Below are 25,033 nucleotides of genomic sequence, written 5' to 3' on the forward strand. Positions count from 1 at the left end.
CTTGTTGACAGTTCAGCCAGCCACCAAAGCAATCGTTAGCTGCTTCTGTTTATTTTAGAAGCAAGTAATAATCATACCTGGTCATACTAAGCAGTATCAGCATTTCCAAAACAGGATTAGGCAGCTGACAGTCTACCAAAAGCTGTGTTAAAACTCCATCCTGTCTGAGTCAAGGAAACCTTGAGGTGAATAAAGACTTCAATCTGACTAACTACCAAAGATGCACTTGGAAGACTGAAGGAAGGAAGCAGGAATTTCCAAATCTACATCTCCTTTCATGAATATAACCTTGATTGTTTAAAAAAAAAAAAAAAAAAAACACAAAAAAAATCTTATCTGTGAATATTGCTATTCCAGCCTTGTCAGATGTAAGGCAGAAAGCAATCTGTGCTGCTTGCCTACATAGACAGGGTATACATTGTTCTCCCTTAATTTCTATTACCTTTCTCCAATAAACCTTGCAATTTTATCATTTTAGTTATAGAAATTGTTTACTCTGGATTCACCTGCAACTGGTTTAAACTGTAAGAAATTTCAGGTTCCTGGAAGAAGACTCTGTTCATTCAGAAAGACAGTTATTAAAACAGGACATAAGAGCATATGCATTCCAGAGAGACAAAAGCTTACTCTGCTAACCGTTGTTCAGCCAGTATGGGATCTAATAAAGCAACATCTATGAAGAACTATTTTCTAGTGACCATCATTATCTAGGTGAGCTTCCTGGTAAAAATATGCTTAAGCCTCCAAAGGAGTTTCTATCGACTAGAAACTATGCAGCAGTTAGAGGGAAACTGCAGAATTTATAATCTGAGCTGCCAGTATTTAGACATTTCAGAAAGTCAGAGGTTGTTCTTAGATCACTACTCAGAAATGCTTTACAGTTATTCCAAAGTCTGATAAGGGCAATTGCACTCTTTTTGTAAGCTTCTGTACCAAGCCCTTGCCTGTAATGGATCTTCCTCCACATGGGCTCTGTCAACACTTCCCTTCAGACCTTCCAACCAGGTTTTAAGACACTTAAATGTGCTCAGAAGGGACCCAAGCAAGGGACTAAGACATTATACAGAAGGTTTCAGGCTGCAGGAAGACTGCCAGAAAAGCAAAAAGGAAGAGGGTAGTTACATGTGTAACAAGAACTAGATTCCTGCAACAGTATATATACAGAAGGCAACCAGGGCATTGAGCCTCCAAATGCCAACGTGCAGCAGGGAAACAGTGATGGCGCAAAAGTAAGGACCTCAAATGTGAACGGTGCTTGTAACGTGGAACAAACCTGCTTCACCTACATGCCAGTAATATGGGTTTTCTAAAACTCATTTTTCTTATCTTAGTCCCTATAGGCAAGTTGGTTTAATCTTGAATATAACAACTCTACATTTTGCTCTGATCTTCTCTAAGTGTCAAAAACAGTTAACCATGTTGTCTGAAAGCTACTCATGCCCTACTGTATACAGAATTCTGAGGTGAGAATGAGGGGAAAATTGTCAGTACAACTCATTTTTGATCAATATCCTAAAAAACCAAACAAAACAACCAAAGAAACCAATCAAACCCTCAAAATTCCACCCTTATGGATTGCCATAGTGAAGCTGGGTTTTTTTTGGGTGGGCTTTTTTCCCCCACCCTGTTCTATTCAAGATGCTTAAAACACGTTCTGCTTCCAAACAAATGTGGAGAGAAGAAAAAAGTAAAATAAATAGAATTTGCTCTAGACAGAAATTTTACGGCATATCTAACTATGGAGTTGCTACAGAATTCAGGAAAACATCCTAGTTGAACATACACTCCAGAAATGGCAGACCATTTACACCCACTCTCATCCTTGTCTTCCCTTGCTTGTTCTATTTATACTCCAGCTTGTGGGAACAGATGGTTATTTTCTAGGGTTCAGCACTACATTTAATGCACTTTTTTTTAATTATTCACATGCTGAAGACATTACAAAACCACACTTCTCTGCCTAACTAGTGACAGCTATAATGAAAATATAGTTTTTATTTTAAAAATTAATTATACTCCAAAAACTTTAGAACATAGCTGAAGAGAGGAAGTCAGTTAAAAACCAAAACTGTAGCTTAAAGACAAATCTACCAGAAAAGTTCAGCAGAACAAGTAATTTCCATGTAAATATTTTGGGGCATAGCTCAGTAAGATAACTGGTTATTTTGTTTTCCTTGATGGTTAAAAAAACCACCTCTGCAACTTCTATTGTATATTCTTATGGAAATGCAAAAGTCCCTTACTTTCTCAGTCTAATCCATTGAATCAGTACAATGAATGCAGTATGCACTCATATTTGTTTCCATTAGCAACGTCATTGTGGCAGTTTTCCCATCTCCAAAATACATTAAAGAAAATATTAACAAAATAATTGTGGTTTTTTCTTCCCCCAATCCTTATTAATCTTAAATGGATTTAAGCCATGCAAGCAAAGGCTAGTGTAATTTATTATTGAGTTACTCTGCACTGAGATTTAGTGGAGAAATCTCTATTCCTTTTGATCAAGTTAAAATTTTAGTGAAATAATTAGTGAATGAAAGGGTAGTATATAAAGACAGCAAGGTTTTACAGAGAAGGTCATTGTTGAAGCATATACTCTCAGTAGTTAGAGCATATATTTTAGCATTTATTAATAGTACTTTGATAAATCAGTAATTTTATAACACTGTATAACCTGTACCAAAAATGAACTGTAACTATGTTAAAACATTAACTACCAATTATTTTTTTCCTGACAAAAGGGAGCGCTTCATCAAATATATTGGAAATAGTGAATATAATCAATGCTTTTTGTTACTGCAGACTAATAATAGCATGCAATTTCCTTTTGAACTGTATGTGCTAGTTCTTTTGAAAATGAAGGAATAATGGTAACTGTTAAAAGACAGACAAAAATACACTGAGCAAGCTTGTACGTTTTCCAAGGAACTGAAGCTGTCCTCTACAGATCTCCTGCAACTCAGTGGTGGCAACTGTCCTAAATAGCGTGACTATGCTTTATTTATTTCTAGTATCACTTGGCACTATTTTGACAGCTCACAAAATAATGAATGCGTTGAACCTGGTTTTTATGTTTTACAGTTAGCCATTGCTAATTTTTGAGGGAGGTGGAAAATAAGCTATTATTCTAAATTAGCTACTTAAAGCTCTACAGCTTTTTCCCCCACCCACAGTAAGATGTCAAACATAATCTCTTAAATGTCTATTTCTGTGGGTGTAAAGTTTCCTTCTGCATTGCATGTCATTCTTCCAGAGCTATTAAATAAAAGTAATAAACCTGACTGGATATACATATCTACTACCCAGTTCAAGTAACGTTTCCTATGTTCAGCTTTTGTAACAATACCTCAAGGGATGCCCCACAGAGGCACGGTTTCCAACCACTGGAAAACTAGTATCACCCACAAGAAGTGTTTTCTAATACAGCAGAATTGAACTTGTAAAGCTGATAAGAAGGAAAACCCAAACTGCTTCAGTTTTTAACTCTTGGGTCATGTTATCATAAGTAGTTAAAATTTACCTTTCCTAGATTTATCATAGACCACTGCACATACTCAAGGCATCCTACAACTGCAATTACAGCACTGCTCAAGGAGACAAGCATAGGACACAAAAAATGCCCCACAACAGCTACAGAAAAGGTGGAAATTCACATACAAGCAAGTCCAGAGATGAGCACCTAGAGCCATCTTTAACTATAAGGAGAAAGGATTCCTTTCAAGTGTATTTTATTTGAAGGAAATTATAAAACCAACAAAAACTATTAAAAAAAGCTTAAGGGAAGATATAAAATAGCAATCCAAAGCACAGTCAGTTTTTTTAAAAAAGGTTAAATGATTTTTTAAAAGAACTTCCAAGCCCAGAAGCACATAAACAGTAGAAGGGGAATTTGTCACTGGAACACAGGTGCTCTTATTTTTCATTTCGTTACATATTTCTAAAATGAAGCCACTGATCCCATACACACACTATACTGGATACTTCACCTTGAATTACGTATAGACAAAGTTCATACCAAGTAGACAGGTATCATCACACTTTAATGAAATACAGAGTGTATCCATACCTGATGGTGTTGGGAATCATCCAGTGTTTTGAAAACCATGGCTACCATCCCATGGGCTCTCAGATGCATTCGGAAGCTGGGCATGGCGCACTTTGTCGCCAAGCTGATTACACTAGGGAAAATTAATTCTGAATTAGAACAACTAAAATGAACAAATTTACAAGAATGGCAGATAAGCAAGTCTACAAAACGTGACTGACCATGTACCTCAGACCCTGACAAACTCTGTCATACAAATTTTAGAAGAAACATCATAAGGCAAGTTTGTAATTGAACAGAGCAGCATTTTATTCAACAGTTGCTTACCAGCACCAAACTACATCTGCTTTATTTCAAGGTTGGCTATAAATAGGTTTGAAAGGGTGCCTTGAAATGGCTTCTTTCAAATGAAAGTTGAAATATTTTAAAATAGTTAAATTGAAAGTAAAATGTTCACAGATTAAGCATGAAGCTCTGATTTAGAGGCACAGGAGAGCTTATTATTGATCAAGGCATTATCAGAAATTATAAATGTGAGCTTCCATTGCTATGTAACAGTTCTCTAATTGACTGATGAGTCCCACTTATGCCTGACAATACTTTTGCAAAAACCCAAACATTTTCAATATTTATTGCTGCATTTATGGTTGATAGAAAAGCTACAGATTTCAGGAAAAATTTGACAAATATAGTAGTCTAATCAGTGATCAGCATAATGGTTCTATTTTAAAAATAGAAATCTTCCCCTAATTTTATTAGCGAGCTGTCTGCCATCTCTAGCACAGCGCAACATACAGACTATTAAAAATCTATTACTTTTAAATGTGGAGTAATGTGGGAGTGATTCTGCAATCAAGTCTTCCATGACTACTGAGGTATCTTATTATAAAAGATTTATACAGTATGGCATTTAAAGAACAAGTGGTCTTTCTGACTCCAATCACAACAGCACCAGTTAGAGCTTACCTATCAGTTTCTGATTCTTTTACGTCTATTCCTATCCTTACACAATGATTTCCTTTGGAAAAATACTTTTCTTTTAATTTGTTAACTGAAAGAAAAAATTTTTTATGGTGTTTATACAAGTTACATTCCATGATATAAATTTGGAAAGTAAAAAAAGTCAGTTTAAGCTCTTAGGAAGCTTGCCATACAAGCAAATTAAGTGCATTCAATATGAAAAACACTCCTAAACTGTCATTATAGTATTAATTTATTCTTATCTTAATGTACATATAAACTGGACAATAGATTTCTTGTGTTTATACTCCAGCAACAATATCCATTGCTAGTTTTGGAGGAACATGAAGAATAAATTTTTAAAATATCTCTCAAAATTGTATAAAGCTTTTTCTCATCCACATTCACAGCTCAAGTAAAGTGTCCTCATCACCTGTCTCTATGGATTCAAGTTTGTCCTTCTCTACCATTTTAGTTTTGCTAAACAGAGAGAAAAGTTTACAAGTATAAAAAAAAATTATTACATGGTTACAGAACACCATTCTAATTACTTTTATGTCCAGGGAACAGACACCAATATTAAGTCATAAACCTTTTCAAAGCAAGACTAACATTTCTGACACTAAGTTTGCAATAATGTGTAACTTGAATATTAAGAGTGCAGTGAGTAGTTCAAGACAACTTAGGGAAGCTTCCAATTAATACTGAGGCTACAATACTTCCAGTGGATGCTAGCTATGTTACTTCTCAACAGAAGATAAAGAACAAGCGGCTGGAGTTACACAGTATCTCAGTATTACATTAGTTCTAAATACATAGCTAGCAAACTTTTCAGTCTTAGGCATTTTATTTTAGAATTGAATTTTGCATTAAAAAAAGAACAAACATCACACATAAGATTGCACTAAACCAGGAAAAGTTATCAGAAAATATTTTTTCAATTTATAGCAGGGAAAACAAGTGTGTTGAAGATGTGTCTTACTTTACAATTTTATATTTCATCTTCCTAGTCATACTGCTTTTAATTATTCCCAATATAAGATCTTGATAACTACTTTTAAATTTTATTCTTTACAGCAGAAGTGCCAGGTAACTACCCAACAACATTTTAAAGCATGGTCACTTTGCTGATGACTATTTAATTCAATACCGCTTTCAAATATAAGTTCAGTGCTTTATATTAAGATATCTTACCTAAGGCAACGTGTGTTTAGGGGCTGATTGCTCTTCAATCCACTTAGCAAGTACTCAATATCATCTGTGAACTCTTGATTTTCACCAAATTCCACTACATCATTGAAGTGCTTTACATGCTGAACAACAGTGTATAACTGGAAGAGACAAATATTTTGACCTAGGTAAGTTGCTCTTGGGATTGATTTTAACATTAACAAGTACAGTTTAAAGTTTTGAGTGCAAGGAAACATTAAGAAGTTAATGAAGGCCATTCAACTATTTAGATAAAAATATTATCTTTAACAGGAAAGCCAAATTTCATTTTGACACTGTTCCTTCAGTATTTAGGATTACCAATAATTCTTTATCTTAAAAATTTGTTAAGAATACTTACTTCTTTGTCTTCTTTCCTACATTTCAATGCAGTTACTATCTCTTGATAGGGCTGAGTAGGTATTGTCACAGTTTTTATCACTTTGGGAGGTGGTGCAGGAGCCTTAAAAACTCCATCATCTTTATGAATTGCCTCCTTTGAAGATAGCCTTACCTATTAATAAGAAAGTGCTAAAATGGGCAGATGTTTTGAGCATGAAAACATACACTAAATACATCAGGAAACAGTACAGTTGTGCAATTGTCAAACTCACATTTTGGGACTACTTAGTCCTTGCCTTACACTACCAAGATGTACCTAAGCTGTGTGACAATGTACCTACTCTTAAAAAAAAATAAAATTAGGATGTCAGAAATTATATGCACTTTTAAATACAAAAATCAGTTCTAAGTAGTCAAGAAAGCTCCAGTGGAATTCTGAAACTAAAAAAAAAAAAAAAGAAGGGAAAAAAAGTCCTTTACACTGGTTTGTTAAGCTTCAGGTTAAGTAAACTAAGCAAGTTGAGTGTTTAAAAACAATTATTTGTTGATAGAAGTATCTTACTCTGTCACACTGGAGCATCCAGGATTGACTAAATTGGTTGTTATTCTGAACCATCATGAAGTACACCGGTCTGGATATGAGCACAGGATTGAGCAATCACTGTCTCAGAACTGAAAAACTCTGTGGCTACTGTTCTCATCTCTAACTACTGGAGGCTACTGCACTACTGTACTCAGAGTGTACCTATCAGAAAACCGACCTCTCTAATCTGGTACTCCAAACTGTATTTTGCCTGTAGGTAGAAGACTACCAACACAAACTTTGTAGCACCATAAAAAAATTACCACGCAGAGAAGTAAGAGGCATTGTGCATGCCTCAAACGAGTAGAATATGCTCTTGTAAATTCATGGTATTCTCTGTACACTGGCCTTATTCACATTTGTGGAACAATATATTTTAGGAACAACACATTATAGCATGAAATACAGCAAAACCTATTCTGAACTTACAACAAGTTGTAGAGAACTTGACAGTAGGTCTAAAATAACTACTGACAAGTTTCCAGCCAACTCAGGCAAGTATTACAGGTTTCTCTTCAACCTACTCCTCTTTATTAGTTTGAGGCTACTATAAGTTTAAGTATCAGCTTATCATCAGATTACTTCCTTGGCACAAATTCAGGTGTGAACACAAACTACAGAAAATAAGGCATACAGGAAAAATGCCTTCAAATGCCAAACTCTAAATGTACAAGTGCCAATGCCAGCGGTCATTTACTCACCCTCAATCTCTAGGTAACATCTTGTACTTAGTTTCCTTACATAGGAAAATGGTATTTTATTTAAAGTGTGACTGAAAAATATAGAATTAATATGCAGGCACAGGGGATGCATTAACTATTACTCACCCCAGGGGATATTTTGAGAGAAAGCCTTCTTGTGCATTGTACAGTGACAGTCAAAATATAAGCCAAAACAACCTGCTATATTGAGTATTCTTCACATGCTGCCTCTATCACTGTGCAGCACTTCAGTATTTGCTCACTTAGGCACCAGCGGCAAAATGCTAATAAACCACCCTGAAAAGCTGGTTTCAAGCACATACTGGAGGACTCTGATCTTATCAGTCTGTGAACATGGGAGAACCACTGAAGTATCTCATCCAAGTCTTGGTTAATGGCTTCCCCTTCAAAGCAAATTCCAAGGGAGCTTGGAGAGGCCATAAGAAAGAGTAGCTGGCATAAGCAGCTTGCATACTATGGGTTTCTCATCATAAATCTAAGATAAATTTATCCAGATCTTCAGGTAACAAATTTCTACAAAAATTAGAGGCAGGATCATCTGCGCAGGGATTACCGCTGCACATTTGGATCAAGGTTCATTTATCTTATTCATACATATGTAAATCAAAGTTAAAAAAAGTGACTGAAGTAACTTCAGATGTGCATCATAACATGAAGAGCAGATACAAACAAATTCCCCTAACTGGTTTGTTCAGCCAAATCTCTGCCATATTCCTGAATTAATATCTTGATGGTTCCAGTTACAAAGCAGAAGTCTGACAGATGACAAAATGGCTTGTCTGAATATGAATGATCCAGACATTTTCTGAGCCTGAAGAGGATATATTCAAAGTCTGTCTGAGAAGACTCAGACAAAGTCTGCCTTTAAGTTAGCTATCAGAGTACTTCACAAAAATCAGCATCAATACAAAGATTCAGTAAGCAACAAAAGTTTCAGTCCAAATGCACATAATTTAAATTGAGAAAGGGGTTTAGGAGAAACCCAGGACTGAAATTTCTGCTCCCTCCTCAAACACTAGCAGTAATGGTTATTTTTAAGATGAGTCATCTGCATTTTCCAGGCAGTGCAGTTGACACTGAAGGAAGGCTGGTCAGAATACTGTAACCAAAGCCAACCACAAATCAAAGAGGAGCTTGTATCAGAACAAAATGCACACAGGTGGAATTGAAAAAAACAGACCAAGCTGAAACTGGTGACAACAACAAAAGCTGAAGAGTTATCACTGCAAAAATATTTACTTTCTGATTTTCTATTCTCAGGCAAGTACTGTAAGCAAGGCATCAAATAAAATGCAGTTGCTGACAGTGTACCATGCTCTCCTGGCATAATCAGTAACAACCTTTATATATATATATATATGTATTTAAGCCCAAGACCCTGGATTCCCAGGGTCTCAAAAGAGTTAAAAAAACAATTACCTTAAGCCTCAAAACACTGACTTTTGAACAAACAAGTTACTTTAAGAACTGTTTTCACCTCTTGTCTACTTTTTGTAGACATGTTCATAGCCGATATGTTCATATTAGCATTTCTGGCTCTATACACAAAATTTTGTTTCTTTCATAGTGTCTAAAAGACTCAAGTCAGCAATTCACAGTACTTTACTCCATTAGGAAGTAAAAATAAATGAAATATCTCTTTTTAAGTTTCTCCTTTTTGACCTGCGACTTACTGATTTCTATGGATATTAGCTAGTTAATCCTAGGGGTTCTCACAGAAGACGAAATGGAGTCCATTGTTAGAAAGCTTATCTTCCGCAGATAAGGGAACATAACTTGACTGAAGTCTGTTTGCATTTTTTTGGATCTGTATATTGAAATGATATGGAAGATCCCATTCTAGAGTATTTCCACTGACAATTTATTTCCTATCAAATACCCAACGGCTCACATCACAAAGTGGACTTCATTCTGAATTACTGTGACATTACCAGGTAACAAGAACTTGTGTTTCAAAAAATATCAGTGAATCTTAAAAGGGGATTTACTAAACTTGAGAAAAAACAGTCTACTTACTGGGACACTGGGAGTTTTCAAAACTGGTGGTGCTGGCAGAGCCTCTGATTCTGGCTGGTTCCAGTGTCTAGCATTATACACAGCTTTTGTGGGAGACTAAAAGATAAAAATGAAAGTTATTTTTTAAGCAAATCTTCCAGTAGTCACTATATACTTCAAAAATTACTGTAGCAATAACGTAGCCAAATAAGTAAAGTGATCTTCATTTTTCACTTCTGTATTGCCAGCAACACAAGTTCTCAATTCCAAATATCAGAAAACCTGAAAGACTTTGAAGCATCTGATGCTTTTAAAGACATACAGACCCATTCAAATGGCAAAAGACATGATGTATATTTCAAGAACTTTTCAGGTTTTCTATTTTTTAAATTTATTTAAAGACAAAAAGTCTGCAACCATCCTACAGACAAGAACAGGCAGCTATGGGGAAAAAAAGAAACGTTAGCCAACACTATGTCAGTAGAAAATATGACCAGTTTTGAATCAAAATGTAGGGCTGATGTAGACTTTGATGATTGGAGGAATAGAAAACACTCAAATAAAATGCTTTAATCCATATTTATAAATTAAGAAGCCCTTTTTCTCCTTCCTGCTCAAAATTGTGTCAAGGCAAACCAAAATGCATCAAAATTTACTGTCCTTGAATTTTTGGGAAATACAGTATAATTCTTAGAGGAAGCAAAGGTGCAATTATATTTCTAGCATCTGAGTTAACCAATCTAATTGCATAATCATATTCCAGACTAATATACCATTACAATTTTCACAGTTTCCCAAGATGCTATATATTGTGTGAACTGTATAACTACATACCTCCTCACACACACTTATATAGCATTTTAAATGCAGAAAAAATATTTTTTTAAAGAAGTTGGACATGAAAAATAATTTTCTGTCAAAATATAATGTATCAACTATTTAAAACAGATACTGGCTCAAGGGGCTACATGTAGCAAACCTAGTAGCACCAGCTATGGATTGAATACCATTCTATGAAGTCTATCAGGGTTTTGGCACGTCGAAAACTAGAAAGTAGATTTTTTTTAAGTCAAGAGTTTCTGTATTACTGTTAAAACTTTACTGTGCCACATCCTTCCATTCCTCACAAGAAGATAAAGCCCTGACTAACAAAACTTCAAAGAATATTAGCAAAATGAAAATCTCAGCTATGAGTTTTCAGAGCCCAAAAAACCTGTCAAGCACTAAATCATTTCAGATTCCAGACAAGAGAAAAGCCTCTTTCCCTCCTACAGTGAGCTTTCGTGTGGTCATAAGAAACTTAACTGGATTTTGAAATTATTTTTTTAAAGCCATGCTCAAGTGCTGTTCTGCAACAAATATACAATGGCCATCATCTTAACAGTTTTATCTCTTTTCCAAGCAAATTTCAATTATACATTCTCAGGTGATGGGTATACGAAGTCCTTCAGCAGTCACATGTAGCCACCATGGCCACACATAGGAATACCAAAATAAGGTTTTTGATAATTTCAATTTTTAACTTTCCCAAGTAACAGAAGCACTAACTTACCCAACTTCCTGACAGTCTCACCAAGCTCAAAGAGTTAAACTGAGAAACCAGTTTTAAATTCGTGCTGCTAGAGTTACAAGGACATCTCTGTCCACAAATAGGAAGACGGTGTCATATAGATCCTTATTTGAAAAAAGGTTAACTGCTGACAAAATGGTTAAAAAGGTAACTTTCTTTTTTCCTACACATTACTGATTAGCAAATTCTTAACCGGTATGTGACTTGGGGTTTGCAATGAACAAACAAAGGACAACTTTGTAACAAAGATGGTTTTTTAATCGTGTAAGATACAATGTTTCACAGATGTTTATAATGGAAAAGAACCACTGAGTACTTTCTAAATACTCACTTTTTTGTCTTGAATTACTCACAACTGGTCCAGAATTTATCTCAGTGCATACTGATCGGGAAGAGAGAGTATAAGTTTCTGGGTGCCACATCCTGGTATACAGGATAATTCAAGGAAATAACACAATTCTATCAAGTAACCAGCATGAAAGTACAGCATACATTCAGTATTAGTTTCAGCTGACGCATAATTCTTCTTAACCTTGCAGGGAAGCTTAACTACTACAATTCTGACAGCAGTGTACTGCACTACAGCTGCCAGAAGTCCTATTAAAATCGGATATTCTTTATTAATAGTCCCAAATCTCAGTTATAGTCTCAAACAGTATTGTATCCCTGCTTAAAGGATACTAATATATTCATATTCCTGAATTTCCTGTCTGGGAGCTACATGCTGCACAGCAGCTTTTCAGGTCTCTGCAACAGCAGTGCCAGGCTCAGCGTGGCCAGCAGGGAGATGCAACCCATGCAACAGAATCCTAGATTTAGCTCAATACAGAAACAACACGGGCACAGATCAAGGCAGGCTCTGCTGCTGCAGGACTCCCATTTTTATGAAGTTCAAGGGAAAAGCACGCCACACTCGCTGCCACAGTACGTAAAGCCTCTGCCTGTGCCCCACCTGCGCGTTCCTTTTTCTTGTGCCTTGTGCTCTGTGACAAACCAAACACAGGCACAGGGTGGGCAGAGTCACGCTGGCATTCAAGCTCATCTTACTCTGAGGCAGCAGTTGGGACAGGTCCTTGCTGACTGTGCGACAGCAGTGTCTGCAGCCTCAGGTTTTCAAAATTCAGCACCTCTGCTGTATTCACATGCATACAGCAAGGAAGCATGGATGACAGAGATCAAGTTCAGTGCTTCGATATGGAATAAGAATGAAGTATACAAACAGCTGTGCCAGCGTAATCAAAAGGTCCACACAACATTAGTGTGTTTTCTTCAGCAGAGAGCAACAGCTGATGCGTAGGAGAGTTCAACAGGGCACACAGATAAAGACAATTTCTTCTAAATACTCAGGGCTCAGAGGCTTCCTGCGTCAAAGATGGCATCCTTTTTATTTAACAGTCAAAATGGGCTTTTCTTCCCTGACTTTCCTTAATCCCTTACTAAATCACAAGCTAGGACAACCCAAAGCATTTTGTGACAAGGCAATGCTTAGGCATTACCAATGCAATATAAAAGACACATTTTACGTAAGAAATCAAGTAATGCCACCAATAAATGCCGGTTTTGAGAAATGAAGATGTCTTCATTTAATAGCTCTCTTGTAACAGAAACTAAACTGTAACTGAAAATGGTAATTATTTAAAACCTCAAATACATATGGAAGGTTAGTTTTAGCCACTATCCCTTGTAATATTTTCCACTTTTAGATCAAAGTAATTCTGCCTGTGATTCCATGCCTTCCCAGTAATATTTCATTAGACAGTAGACACTGCTCCCTACCATCCCTACCATCTGGTCCAGTATCCTGTCTCACACTGATTGCACAGCTCAACCACCAAACACACCTGTGAAAATCTAGCACTGCTTTCCCAAGAAATATCTTCTAATCATTTCTAACACATATTGCAGAGACTTCAGAGCCTCTCTTACAACTCACACGGACATGGACATGGCAAATACATCTCTCTCCTTTACAACCACCTCTTAAAGCAACCTTCACATTTTCCGTTGCAACACAAAACAAAGATGAATTTCCAAAGCAACTGCAAAGAAACCGTGCCAATATTGATTAATCAGCAAGCACCATGTAGTCTTGTTTTAGATTTCAGTTCTGTGACACAGTAGCCAGAAAAAGTATCAAAGATCAAATGAATGCTAGTGAAGGGCTTGATTGGTTTGGTTTTGGTGTTGGGTTTTTTAAAGACATCTCAAATGCTTGTGATAACAAGCTTCCCTGAAGAAGCAATACTGATATTTAAGTAGCAGTCATTTAGGATACTGATTTACTTTCTCTTAAAGACAACCTTGCAATTATTCAAATAATGCAGACTTTTCTTTAAGAATTCTTTCTCTCAAGATTAACTTAGAATTCTGTGATCTTAAGGCAAGTAAGTTCTGCAATATTGATCAGGTGTAAGAGCTTCTGCTGAACAGCAGAAGTTTCTTTTTTTCATATGTATAGAACTGACAGATGTTTACACACAGATAGATGTTTGAAAGAGTGCAAATATTCCAGTGAGGGCATAAAGCATATTGTATTGTGGGACTCCGCATGTGGTTCTGGGGGGTGAACTGAGATGCAAAGCCAGAACTAATGCCAGGGATTTTACAAAACTGACAGCCTTGTGCATTTTCTAAGAGCATCTCCAAACTGCATAAACTATGGGTCATGCTTAGCCTCCCAACCCTGAAAGCCTCAAAGCTGAAATTTTCAAGAGCTGGCACTCTGCACATACTGATGCAGCACTGCCTGCCATTCACAGATATAAGAATAGCAGAAAATTAAGAGCCAGGGACATGAGTCATACTGAAAATACTAGCAAAACAAGAAAGACAGCAGCTATTTGCAGGCAAAAAATACTTTCCCAGGTAGAATTCAATGGCAAAAGAAAATCCCAAAACATTTTTAACAGGTATCCTGATAGATGCATCATTTATACATGAAGGATATTCTGTAAGACTGTTACATCAGATGCTCATCAAAACTACAAGTTCCAAAAAACCCCCAATAAACCAAAATATATGATTATTTACCACTCTGTGGTAAATAATTAAGAGTACTACTCTGTCCTGCATGTCTCACTTTGAACAGGGAAAAGATAATAAGTATGTTATGCAGCACTGAACTAATCCTAATGGACTGTTTCTTTTGAAAAGGTAAAGGAATGAACATCCATTCAGAGCAAAGAAAAAAAAAGTTACACTTCAAAACAGGAAGATGGAATATTAATTCAGCACAGGCTGAGGCATGTGCATATAACACCGTTAGTTTGGACTCCAGATAAGATAGCAAATTTTCAACAGCAGTTAAAAATCAGAAGCAAACCAAGACCAAGTAATTTATTCAGTGTTCTGAACCGAATCTCCATGATTTGGATCACAGTAGCAGATTAGTGCTCATAAATCACCTCTGGGTGCCATGGACCACTTAATCGTGAGCTGCTATACCATTTAATGAAGTACATAAAAAACATACACACACATAGCTAGACAACTACAACTTCTTAGACAAGGTTCAAGAGCATCAGCAGCAGACAACACAATGAACAGGAGGAAAAAAAAGTCACTGAAGCTTTTCTTGCATCAGACTTCTGAAGTACAAAATGTTTTTTCTTCCTCAAAGCTCAAAAGGAGGCCTTCAGGGCAGAACACGACAATGGGTCAAACACACAAATGAAACATGGAAATTTAACTTGAAGAAACATGACAGTTTGATAAATGTGAGATTCGTTCTTTAACAGAAATAGTTAATGGTGTTCTGTTGAGTACACTGTACTTACACTGAGCATACTCAAAACTGGTCAGCTCAGAAGCAGAAACCGTATGGTTATAATTACTAATTTGCCCTGAAACCTATGTTAAGTCTAACTAAAAGGGACAGGGTACAATAATTTAGACATAGCACCACAATACTGGAAACATATTACTTCAATCAAGAGAAGAAGAAAAACCTGCATCTGCCTGCAAGTAACTGTACTGGCACAAACACATCCTTGTAAAAACTGTTTGACAAAATTCCTGCCCTCTTTGTTGCTACACAAAGGCAGAGACACACGTGCACACACATCCCCCCCACCCTGCCGTTAATCCTAATCTACTCAAAGTGTATCAATCTCTTAACAGGAAAGCCTTACAAAATTGCAACAGCAATGAAATTCCAGTGGTCATATGGTTGGGGTGCGCGTGTGTGTGTATACACCCCCATAAGCGTTTCCATTTGGATCAGTAAAACATTTTTCAAATAAATCTCCAGGATGTCCTCAGTTATGACAATGTGGTTTGCATCACCAAGTCTCTCAGTATGCTTACCTGATTCCTTTCCAATGAAACCAAACTTGAAGATGCTCTTCCAGAGAGCACTGACCTCACGCCAGCTGTTACTGGGCATACCCTAAAGCAGATCAGAACAAAGCTAATTCAAAGCAAAAACTTCTGGATGCACATAATGGGGACATTGGGCCCAAACACCAACTGTTTCATTCTCAAGATGTGCTTGTGTTGCACCGCGCTATTATCTAAAGTACATGAAGTCACAGACCGAGCCGAGTGAACCAACCACGCTCTTACAGTACATGGGAGCTGTGAAGACAATTTTGCATATTCATCTGCATATAAATTAAGCTCCCACTGGCAAATGAAACTGGTATATTTTAATCTCTTTGAGCATTTTTCCCATTTTAGAACTTTCTACAGGACTGAGGCCTTTTGGAATGTAACATTTATCCTACACAGTTATCCTGCGTTGCCTAATTACTAAAACACTGAGTTAATTACTGGGAACTACGCAACTCATGGTGGGGGCAGCGTGGAAATGCGAAGATGCAAGAGAGAATCTGATTTCAAAATGTTTTAATGCATCTTTGCTTCTTGACTAAGAATTAATGCCTGTAGGAGCTGAAAATATAAAACACAAAGCATTTTCCATTCAACTGAAAAGCGTAAGTACACACAAGGGGAGAAGGATTTCCATGCTTATTATTCATTTGTTCCACTTGCCTCTATGAGGATTTAGCCTGTTACCTTCATGTCGCAGCTTGCATCCCTACCTTTCTCAGAACAAAGCTATGTCTCAACAGATAAAATCTTTCTTGACACTGCACAGGAGACAAAATGCACCTCCAATAATGTTCCTACCACAGTTCTACCTAACAGCTGCATATGGAGGGCAGATGAGGAAGCAGTTTTGCCAGGTGGAAGGATCTCAGCTTGGCATCTACCAGAACACACCCTTCTTCGCCACAGTTTAATATGAAGGAGTGGGAAGAAAATAATTTTGATCAGTATCAAATGATTATTTTGAACTTGAACAGACCAATTTGCTTTCACTCTGAGATGGCTTCAAGGTGTTATGGCCCAACTCAACTCAGTAAAATTACAGTGGCTACTTCACTCTTCAAATTAGGTGACTAATCTAAAAACCTGCCAGTCCTGATTAGTATCCTGTTTACTAACTTAAAAATTAAGAATTGGTTTTGGTCTATTACTAATAGAAGAAAAAAAAATAATCCCTAATGGTAAGCACTAGGAAGCCAGTATTAATTAAATATGCTTACCAAAGAATCCAGTTTTGCAAAGGTTAAGTGACATAATCGTATCAATATGAAGCTTTGGTTTTTAACAAATCCACTATTTAAGAAATATATTTATCTGACCTTTTATCATCTCATTTTTTTTAAAATTAATTTTTATTCCAGCAATATAAAAGTTGCTTAAAAATCACATGCTGTGTATAATTGGTTAGCACTCAGAACAGCTCATCCCTTGTGCATCATTCCACCAAGTAGTTTTTGGACAAAAAACCCCACAAAAAACACTTCAGTTCAGGACTGGGCAGACCATCTGCCAGAAGCACCAACCAGTAAATGAAAGGAATGTACTGCAGAAGCAGCAACATGCTGTCACAGGTTGTCAGATCTGACCACCACTCTTTGTCAAACTGCTGATGAAACAGACTGCTGGCTTAGCACTAAACTGATACAAGCCAGAGATTTCACAGAATAATTTGATTGTCAAAATTCAGCTCAACAGAGTCAAAATAGCAAATGTCAACTAATAATCTTTCCAATTAAAAAAAAAAAAGCAATTTTGACATGCTAAATTAGGACGCAAATAGCAGCTCAATTTATGTAGTATTAGCAGTTTAGTATCACTGAAAAAATGGTTGGACACTCTTTTCCTAAAGGTTATGCAAGATAAAGACAAGCAGTTCTTTTTAAAATTAGTTCTTACTAGTCTACCCTGATCCTACTGTGAAACGTATGGAAAGGGCTATGACTGATATAGCAAAACTTTAGAATTACACTTCCATTGATGCTTTTCCAAGACTGTTTACATCAAATATGCTATGGAAAAATATTTAACCAAGACTACCTGAGATGGTGTACTTCAAGATAATCTTCACATATACTAAATCTAAAAAAAAAAAAAAAAAAATCTTAAAGAAAATATCTTTTAAAATTTCATTTGGGGAAATGCAGGTTCTTTTGCAGGCAAGCAAAAATAAGTATTACTTGCAGGATGTCTTTGATAAACATCTACTGTAAAGTATAATACAAGCTAAATGGAAAACTACAGATCACAGCACAGCCTAGTTTCTTTCCCCTCCCATGCACACGTCATTGTCATATTAGCCGTAAGATTACTCAGTCAAACCAAGAGCCATTGCATAGTTTCATACTTCTCTGATTTCAAAACACTTTCAGAGATCAGGTACAAGTATTTCATCTTGGACTTCAAGTAAACTTAGACACAGCATTTGTTTCAAACTGATATTTATAGCTTCTTCCACCCAGCATGAAGTACCAGTGGAAAAAGCTCACATCAACCTGTAAAAGATCTCATAGGTTATACCCTTAAACTTGTATTACAGTAAATCCTATCAGGAAAAACAGGATCACACATAAGATTTATTTTCAAGGATTGACAGTTTCTCACAGTGCCTAAAATCTGTAACAGGGATATGGCAACTCAATGAAAAGAACCTACTCATGGAAAAAACCTGCCTACAGGACAAGAAAGATGCAATTAAATAATGAGCTACGGACTAGTTGCAGATCAAACTGAAGTCACACAAAAGAACAAAAAAAAAAAATATTTTTTTTTTTTTTAAATTTTGCTGGCTCAGCACTTGATAACTGGAAATTAGTGCTCTTCACATAGTAGTGATTTAACACGTCCTTCCAACTGATCTGTCCGAAAAACACACTTGGAAATCTTGCACACATTTCTGTACCTTGTTGGGCACAAAACACAGCAGTTATTTGTAAAACTTGAATAAAACATGAAAAGCAATAAATAGTTACAGTGTTATGACTGGAACAAGTTTTTATCTTGGATACAGTGTTCAGAAGCAGTCTGTTGGCTAAGCCATGTCTGAATTCAGCAATGATTTCATTCATGTATTCAACACTACTGTCATGACTAACTCTATTAATGTCACTTGATCAAAGTAATGCATATAATCCTGCTAACGCCGGCTGTGTTTAGTGAGCATTTCTCCGTTGCAATGTTGACTTAACCAGGTTAAGATGACTTAATCTCTCTTCTTCAGTTCCCTCAACTGAGTGGATACAATTGTTTACAGTCTCCCAGTGAACCGGACTGGGATTTATGTGTTAAATATTTCCTTTTAGGGGGTTATTTTTTAAACACAGATGGGTTCCTCAATTTAGTTCAATACAGAACCTTGGGAAACTGAAGGAGAAAGGAAACAGGAGTGAGCAGGTGGAGCAAAAGGAGAGCAAAGGCAGCTTCCCCAAATACTTCTGTTGGTTATTTTCTGTCTTTTTCAGGCAAAACCAGTCCTTACAGTAGGTACGGTTCTGTTGGGTTTGGGGTTTTTTGGTGATTGTGGTTTTTTTGGTTGATTGTTTTTTAATGCATAATACAAGATCTCAGCTTTTCCTGACAAATGCATTTCACATTACTGGAATAACTTTCAAGCAGTGCCACTGTTAAAAACAAGGAAAGTTCTTTGACTGGAAACTCCGTGGTCCAGTACTTGAGTGAGTGGCCCAAAGGAAACGCTCTGATAATCAAGTAAAAGAGGCAAAGAAGTTTTTCCATACCTTATCCTGTACAAGCCAATGTGTGCACACAAGAGGAAAAAAAAAACCCTACACTGATGTAATGCTGTTCTTCCCATTCACTGTGTACATGTGGGGAAATATATACAGAGTCACAAACCAGACAGGTTTTCTAGAGCTACGACCTCAACAAGCAAGTTTAGAGAAATTTCTCTAGGCATAACAGGACACGAGAATAAGAAAAAATAGTTAAGCTAGTTTAAATTTGTTTATAAACATTCAGTTCTCATTACAAAAGTGAGTAGTTAAGGGAAATACACAAATTTCAACTGAAGTCAGAAGTCATTAAGCAATGGACTAGCATTCAGGTCAGTTTTTACTTTGAACAGTCCATGAATCACCAATGTAGACTTCTCATGCAGTGAGTACTTTCCTCCTCGTGTTACCAATCACAGAAAGTGTATGTTTTATCCTCTCAAGACAATTTCAGTCTTTTATAGGTGCTAAACTGCATTCTGTCAATTCATAAAGCATGGAAGCTTTATGAAATATCAACCTCTAAGAGATTAATTCCAAAAGACTAATTTGTAAAGGTCACCTATTCTAAGGCACAAGAAAAAAAAAAATCCTGACACAGCTTGAAATCTCATGCTACTTTGAGAAAACACAACATGGAGACTGCCTTTGGATATGTCTACTTGAAAAAGTCAGTGCTTTTTTCTGTTATACCTCCTTTGTCTCACTTCATGCGACAGAGTAAGTCTTCCCATATGTCTTAGCAGCACTGAAGAGCACTAACAGAAGGATTATAGTCTTCCCTGTCTCCCTGGCCCCTCAAGCTGAAATGCTTCCATACCTTATAATTATGATTTGCAACTCTATTTACATTCTTACCTTGGAATATTCAAAGATAATCAGTATTCACCTTGTCTCAGTTGGTTTCCTATGGCCACAGGCAGAACTAAGATCAGCGTAGACTTGCAGGTTACTCTTTAGCACACGTTTCGAGTTAAACAGCAGAGGGCCATCCCAGAAAATTTGCAATTCAGAGGATTTGGTGGTCCTTAATGACACGCTGGACAACAGAACCGCTGAACTGACAGTACAGCTCTGGCACAAAATACCAGGCAGAGTCATCAACTTCTAGGACTGATCAATCAAAAGATCAAGTTTGGGGATAGACTAGTTCTCTTTGTCTTACATTTCTAAGTTGTTTTTTTTCCAGGTTCCTATTTAGAGACACGCATAATTTGCATGAGACCATTGGGAACTGTTACAGAGTATTCCTACAAATACTGATTCTCCTCATATCCTGACTCTAGCCCAAATTTATGGTGAGAGGGGCAGGAGCAAGAAATCTCAGGAAAGAATTTTTATGGATACTATTTTCAAGCCTTTAGTCTGAGTAGATTTGGACCACAGCAGCAAAACGTTCTTGTGTACCTTACTGGGTTTTGCCTGATAATTGAGAATTAGTTTCATCTGTAGGAGGGGAACTAAGCTCAAAGGGACCAGCAGGTGGGCATATCACAGCCCCATAGAGTTCCCAAACTTTTGTGCTAGAGCACGAGTTACTGAACCAGTTGAATTAAAATGGTAAACAGCTGCAAACAAACTTTTGCAGATGTTACTCATGTATGCTTCACACCCATAATTTGCAAGTCAACTAATGCCAGTATTTATGTACTGTAAGTACATAATTATGTTGCTACAGAACATAATATTCCCCCCATAACTCAGGCTCAGGATAAAGAGATTTAATTCACTTAAAAGCAAAATTCTGGTGGAGACTTTACATACCTACTATAATGTACATGCTACTGCAACTTTTTTATGCTCGTTATTGTGTGTGTGAATACCCAGCGATTTCAGTGAGACTCCTTATGTTAAAAGCAGTTCTCAGAAACACTGTTATTCACTAAGTCAATAAGGTCTGTAATCTTTTATTACACATATGCTCAAAGTTTCAAGAACTGGACTTTAACATTAGAGTACAATGGTCAAGTTTCAAAAGCACAAACAAGTGCGAGAGTGCTGCTAACTACGAACTGTAAAAAATACTTCTGCTTTCTGGATCTACTGGAGTTTAACGATACCACCTGTTGCTTCCTGAGTAACAGAGTGGTTTACTTTTCAGTTCAGTGTGATGCAAAGTGCCATACCTCTAACACAGCAGAAAAGAATTAATACTGTATCTGCTAGTCTCTACAAGAAAAAAGGTGGTGAGACAGTGAAGAAGTTCCAGAGATTATTTTTTTTAGATCATTTAGTTATGGTTGGGTTAATACTTTTAGTTCTTTTTTTCATTCCCAGAATGAAAATTCACTTAAGATGCGACTGAGATTAACAGTCTATATCTGTAGTTTAGGAAGATAATTATAGTGTCTCTAATTACCATCAAAACAAGTTTTACAAGCTTTTTTAGTAACTCCATGTAACAGTTGTATGATTAGAGAACATGAAAGTTTAAAAGCTGAATTGCAGTTACAGCAATTTCTACTTCTAGGTCCATTATATTGCTACAGGGTCAAAAAGGCTGTTTAATTCTCACCCTTCCCACTTGAATTAAGTTTAGTCCCAGTTGAGAATTTTCTAGAGTTGAAACCATATTTTCCCAGAGTATGATACTGCCCAAAGTTTTTTCCCCACATCATTTCATGATATATACATTCAAAATTAATTAAGACCACTTTCCTATAAACCCTAAAGTATAAAAATTAAACAAGAAACACATAAAATGCCATTACAGAATAGTATTTGAAGCATATAAATATTTAAACATTAAAAAAAAGTATTATTTACCAGAACACCCACAGCTGTTTTATGCTGCTAAAAAATATAGCAAAAAAGGTACAGTTAAATTTACATTCCCTGTACTTCTGTTTCTCAGTCTATTGTAACATGTTCATTGATAGGAGGCTGATTTTTAAAAACTGGTTATTTAATCAGCAGAAGCTGAGCAACTCTCATCTGTAAGAAATACTATTTCTGTTCTGAAAAGACCCTCCTCACTTATCAATAGCCTGACTTCAAACTCTGGAGGCAAGAGCTCCCCATTCTGTCCAAAGTCACGCAGCAACAAAGAGAGATACTTTTTTTCAAAAGGGCATTACAACTGACAGTACTTATTGGTCATGTGTCCTCCCAAATGAAAATATTCCCTTGCCTGTTTTGAGAAATAAATCAAATTTGCCTTCCTTTCTCCACCCACAAATCCACATTTTAAATGGAAAATGATTCTATAGCAAGATAGCTGGGGAGATACTAAATCTTCTGGTTCTGGAAGTGCAAAAAACCCTTAAAAAATTATTTCAAGTGAAACTATCATGTAACACAAGTAATTAGGTAACTTTATGAGAAATTTTAGAGTGTGATTTAATTCTTTAAGAAAAATAACAAGGAAAATTAAAAAAAATTTTAGAACTGTTAAGACTGCTGAACATATTCTGAACACATACAAAAGAGAGTTTCTATTACAACATGCAGCTGCTGAGTCTTGCAAAACTTATGGAACTCAAAGGGAAAGGAGAAATACAAGTGCATTTCCCTCTCCAGTTCCCTCTTTCTACTATTACACCAGTTCTGGATTGCACCGATGGTGAGACAGCTATTCTCTTCACCAGACAACGGGAACTTGTTATGCAAAAAGCATATGAAAAGGCCTGTAAGCATTAGAAATGAGTATCCTGGACAATCAAGTCATAAAACCTTCATTTAATGGAGATTACATCAATCCCACTATTGCAAACTTTCACCTAATAGCTAAACACAATTTTTGCTGTGTGCACTTTTTTAAAAGCCTCAAAATACTGAGTAACCTATAATAAGAGGTAAGATAAACCACACCTAGCATCAACAAAGTGAATAAGCTCCATTCACAGTATGAAAGGGCAAATTCATACTGAATACAACATAGCTTGGGTATACGGGGGTGGGATGGGGGGTTACTTTTCTGCTTTTCATGAAAATAAAAAATCTCACTTTTCCACATGCTACTGAGGCACTTGTCCTTATAAAGTTTATACCAATGCCAAACTTAAAGCTTTCAGAAAGGTTCAATTCTATATCATCATAGATATTTCTTGGGAAAGCAAAGAAAAAAAAAAAGGAAAAACCAAACCACACAGCATTTACCGGTGCTCTGCTTTAACAATCATCTAGAAGGGAATGTATCTACATTGCATGTTACCATCATGCAGCCCCAGACTTGCATCTGAAAAGTGAAATTCCCAGCAATCAATACAAAAATTTTGCACTTGAAGGTTTTACCTTTCCAGATCTAATCTTAAAAGCCACCAAATTATCTCAAGTGCAGATATAAACTGCAACAAAAGCCTTTTTACATATACAGAAAGAAACATCAATACTGAAGAGTTAATTAAAATAAGAACTTTGTCTTGGGCTCAGTATTATTACTCACCCGCTTTGGCCCACTAAAAATCTTCCTGGTGTTTTCCTTAGATTTATCACCTTGTTTATTTGTGGATTTCTTATTGCCTTCAGGCACACCAGATGCATCCTCTGAAAACTCCAGAAGATCTGTAAAATGTAAATATAGACATGAAACAACCATACTGAAAGTTGCTGAACTGCTGGAGCATTTCATGCATCTGACATTTCCACATGTATAGCTTCTGAAATACAATAAACAAACAATCTTCATCAGAAATCAACTTTAAAGCCAAACACAGTTCTGGAGCTCAGGTTTACTAAATGGACTGTCATAATACACAGAAGATACATTACAAGGTACACTGTCACAATCATTATAGTACCTCTTGCCCACTGTGTAAGCTTCAAGTTATTATTTCCCATTTTATACTCCTGTGAATCCCAGGTTACCTTTTATATGTGCTTACCTATGGCTTACTGTTACAACTCTGTGCAGCAGACGAATTAAACAGTAGATGGGGTTCTTCAAAAGTGTGAAATTAAGAGATTTAGAAGAATATTTCTCACTACAATTACAGTACTGAACAATTGATCCTACTCCATTTCTCATGAAGGCAGCTTGTTTATATTTGCCTATTCTGCTACAAACAGCATTAAAAAATACAGTCATCAGCTCAGAAAGGGGTCAGCTAGAAGGAACCACTGAAGTGGCCTTTAAATGTATTCAGTACTTGCTTTACCAGAGTTCTAGTCCTCAGTTTTGGACGGTAAATCTGAAATTGACTGATCTAATTAAACTCTTATCCTATTTTTTTTTTTTCTCTAGACTTGTGTTGTATTTGAAGCATTATCCCTTGGAGACCAGTTTATGTTCTTTTTACTCGGTATAAACCAGAAGTTACCACAAACTTCAAGATGGAAATAAAGACAGACACAGAGAAGCACTGTTTCATCCGATAAACAGTTTAGAAAACTGATCTATTCCAGAGAAGCTGCCACTACTTGAAAACCGCACTGCAAAAATACAAGCAGGTTGGAGATGTTACTCTAATCCCAAGTGCCCTCACATCCAGTAAACAGGACCGGTCAAGTGCCTAGGTAAGGAGGCAATCAGAAGTAAATCAGGCAAGCAAGTTTCTAATGGCACTCACAAGGCACAGAAGTTATCTAGTCTGGGGGATGTAAGTATTCTTA

General features: G+C 36.5%; 1 protein-coding gene across 2 annotated transcripts in view; it reads right to left on the minus strand.

Moving 5' to 3' along the window:
* WAPL (WAPL cohesin release factor) overlaps positions 1–25,033 on the minus strand; it is a 74,432-nt gene that overhangs the window by 18,701 nt on the left and 30,698 nt on the right. The window contains exons 4-8 of one of the 2 annotated variants that reach the window (XM_074874420.1): positions 23,868–23,986; positions 9,878–9,973; positions 6,576–6,728; positions 6,200–6,336; positions 4,067–4,178 (exon numbers count right to left, since the gene is read on the minus strand). In XM_074874420.1, the coding sequence (XP_074730521.1) occupies positions 4,067–4,178; positions 6,200–6,336; positions 6,576–6,728; positions 9,878–9,973; positions 23,868–23,986 (617 nt within the window). The remainder of the gene's footprint in view (positions 1–4,066; positions 4,179–6,199; positions 6,337–6,575; positions 6,729–9,877; positions 9,974–23,867; positions 23,987–25,033) is intronic. The other variant, XM_074874421.1, reaches the window with a different exon arrangement.

This window comes from Strix uralensis, chromosome 7 (assembly GCF_047716275.1).
Source record: "Strix uralensis isolate ZFMK-TIS-50842 chromosome 7, bStrUra1, whole genome shotgun sequence".
Lineage (NCBI taxonomy): Eukaryota > Metazoa > Chordata > Aves > Strigiformes > Strigidae > Strix > Strix uralensis.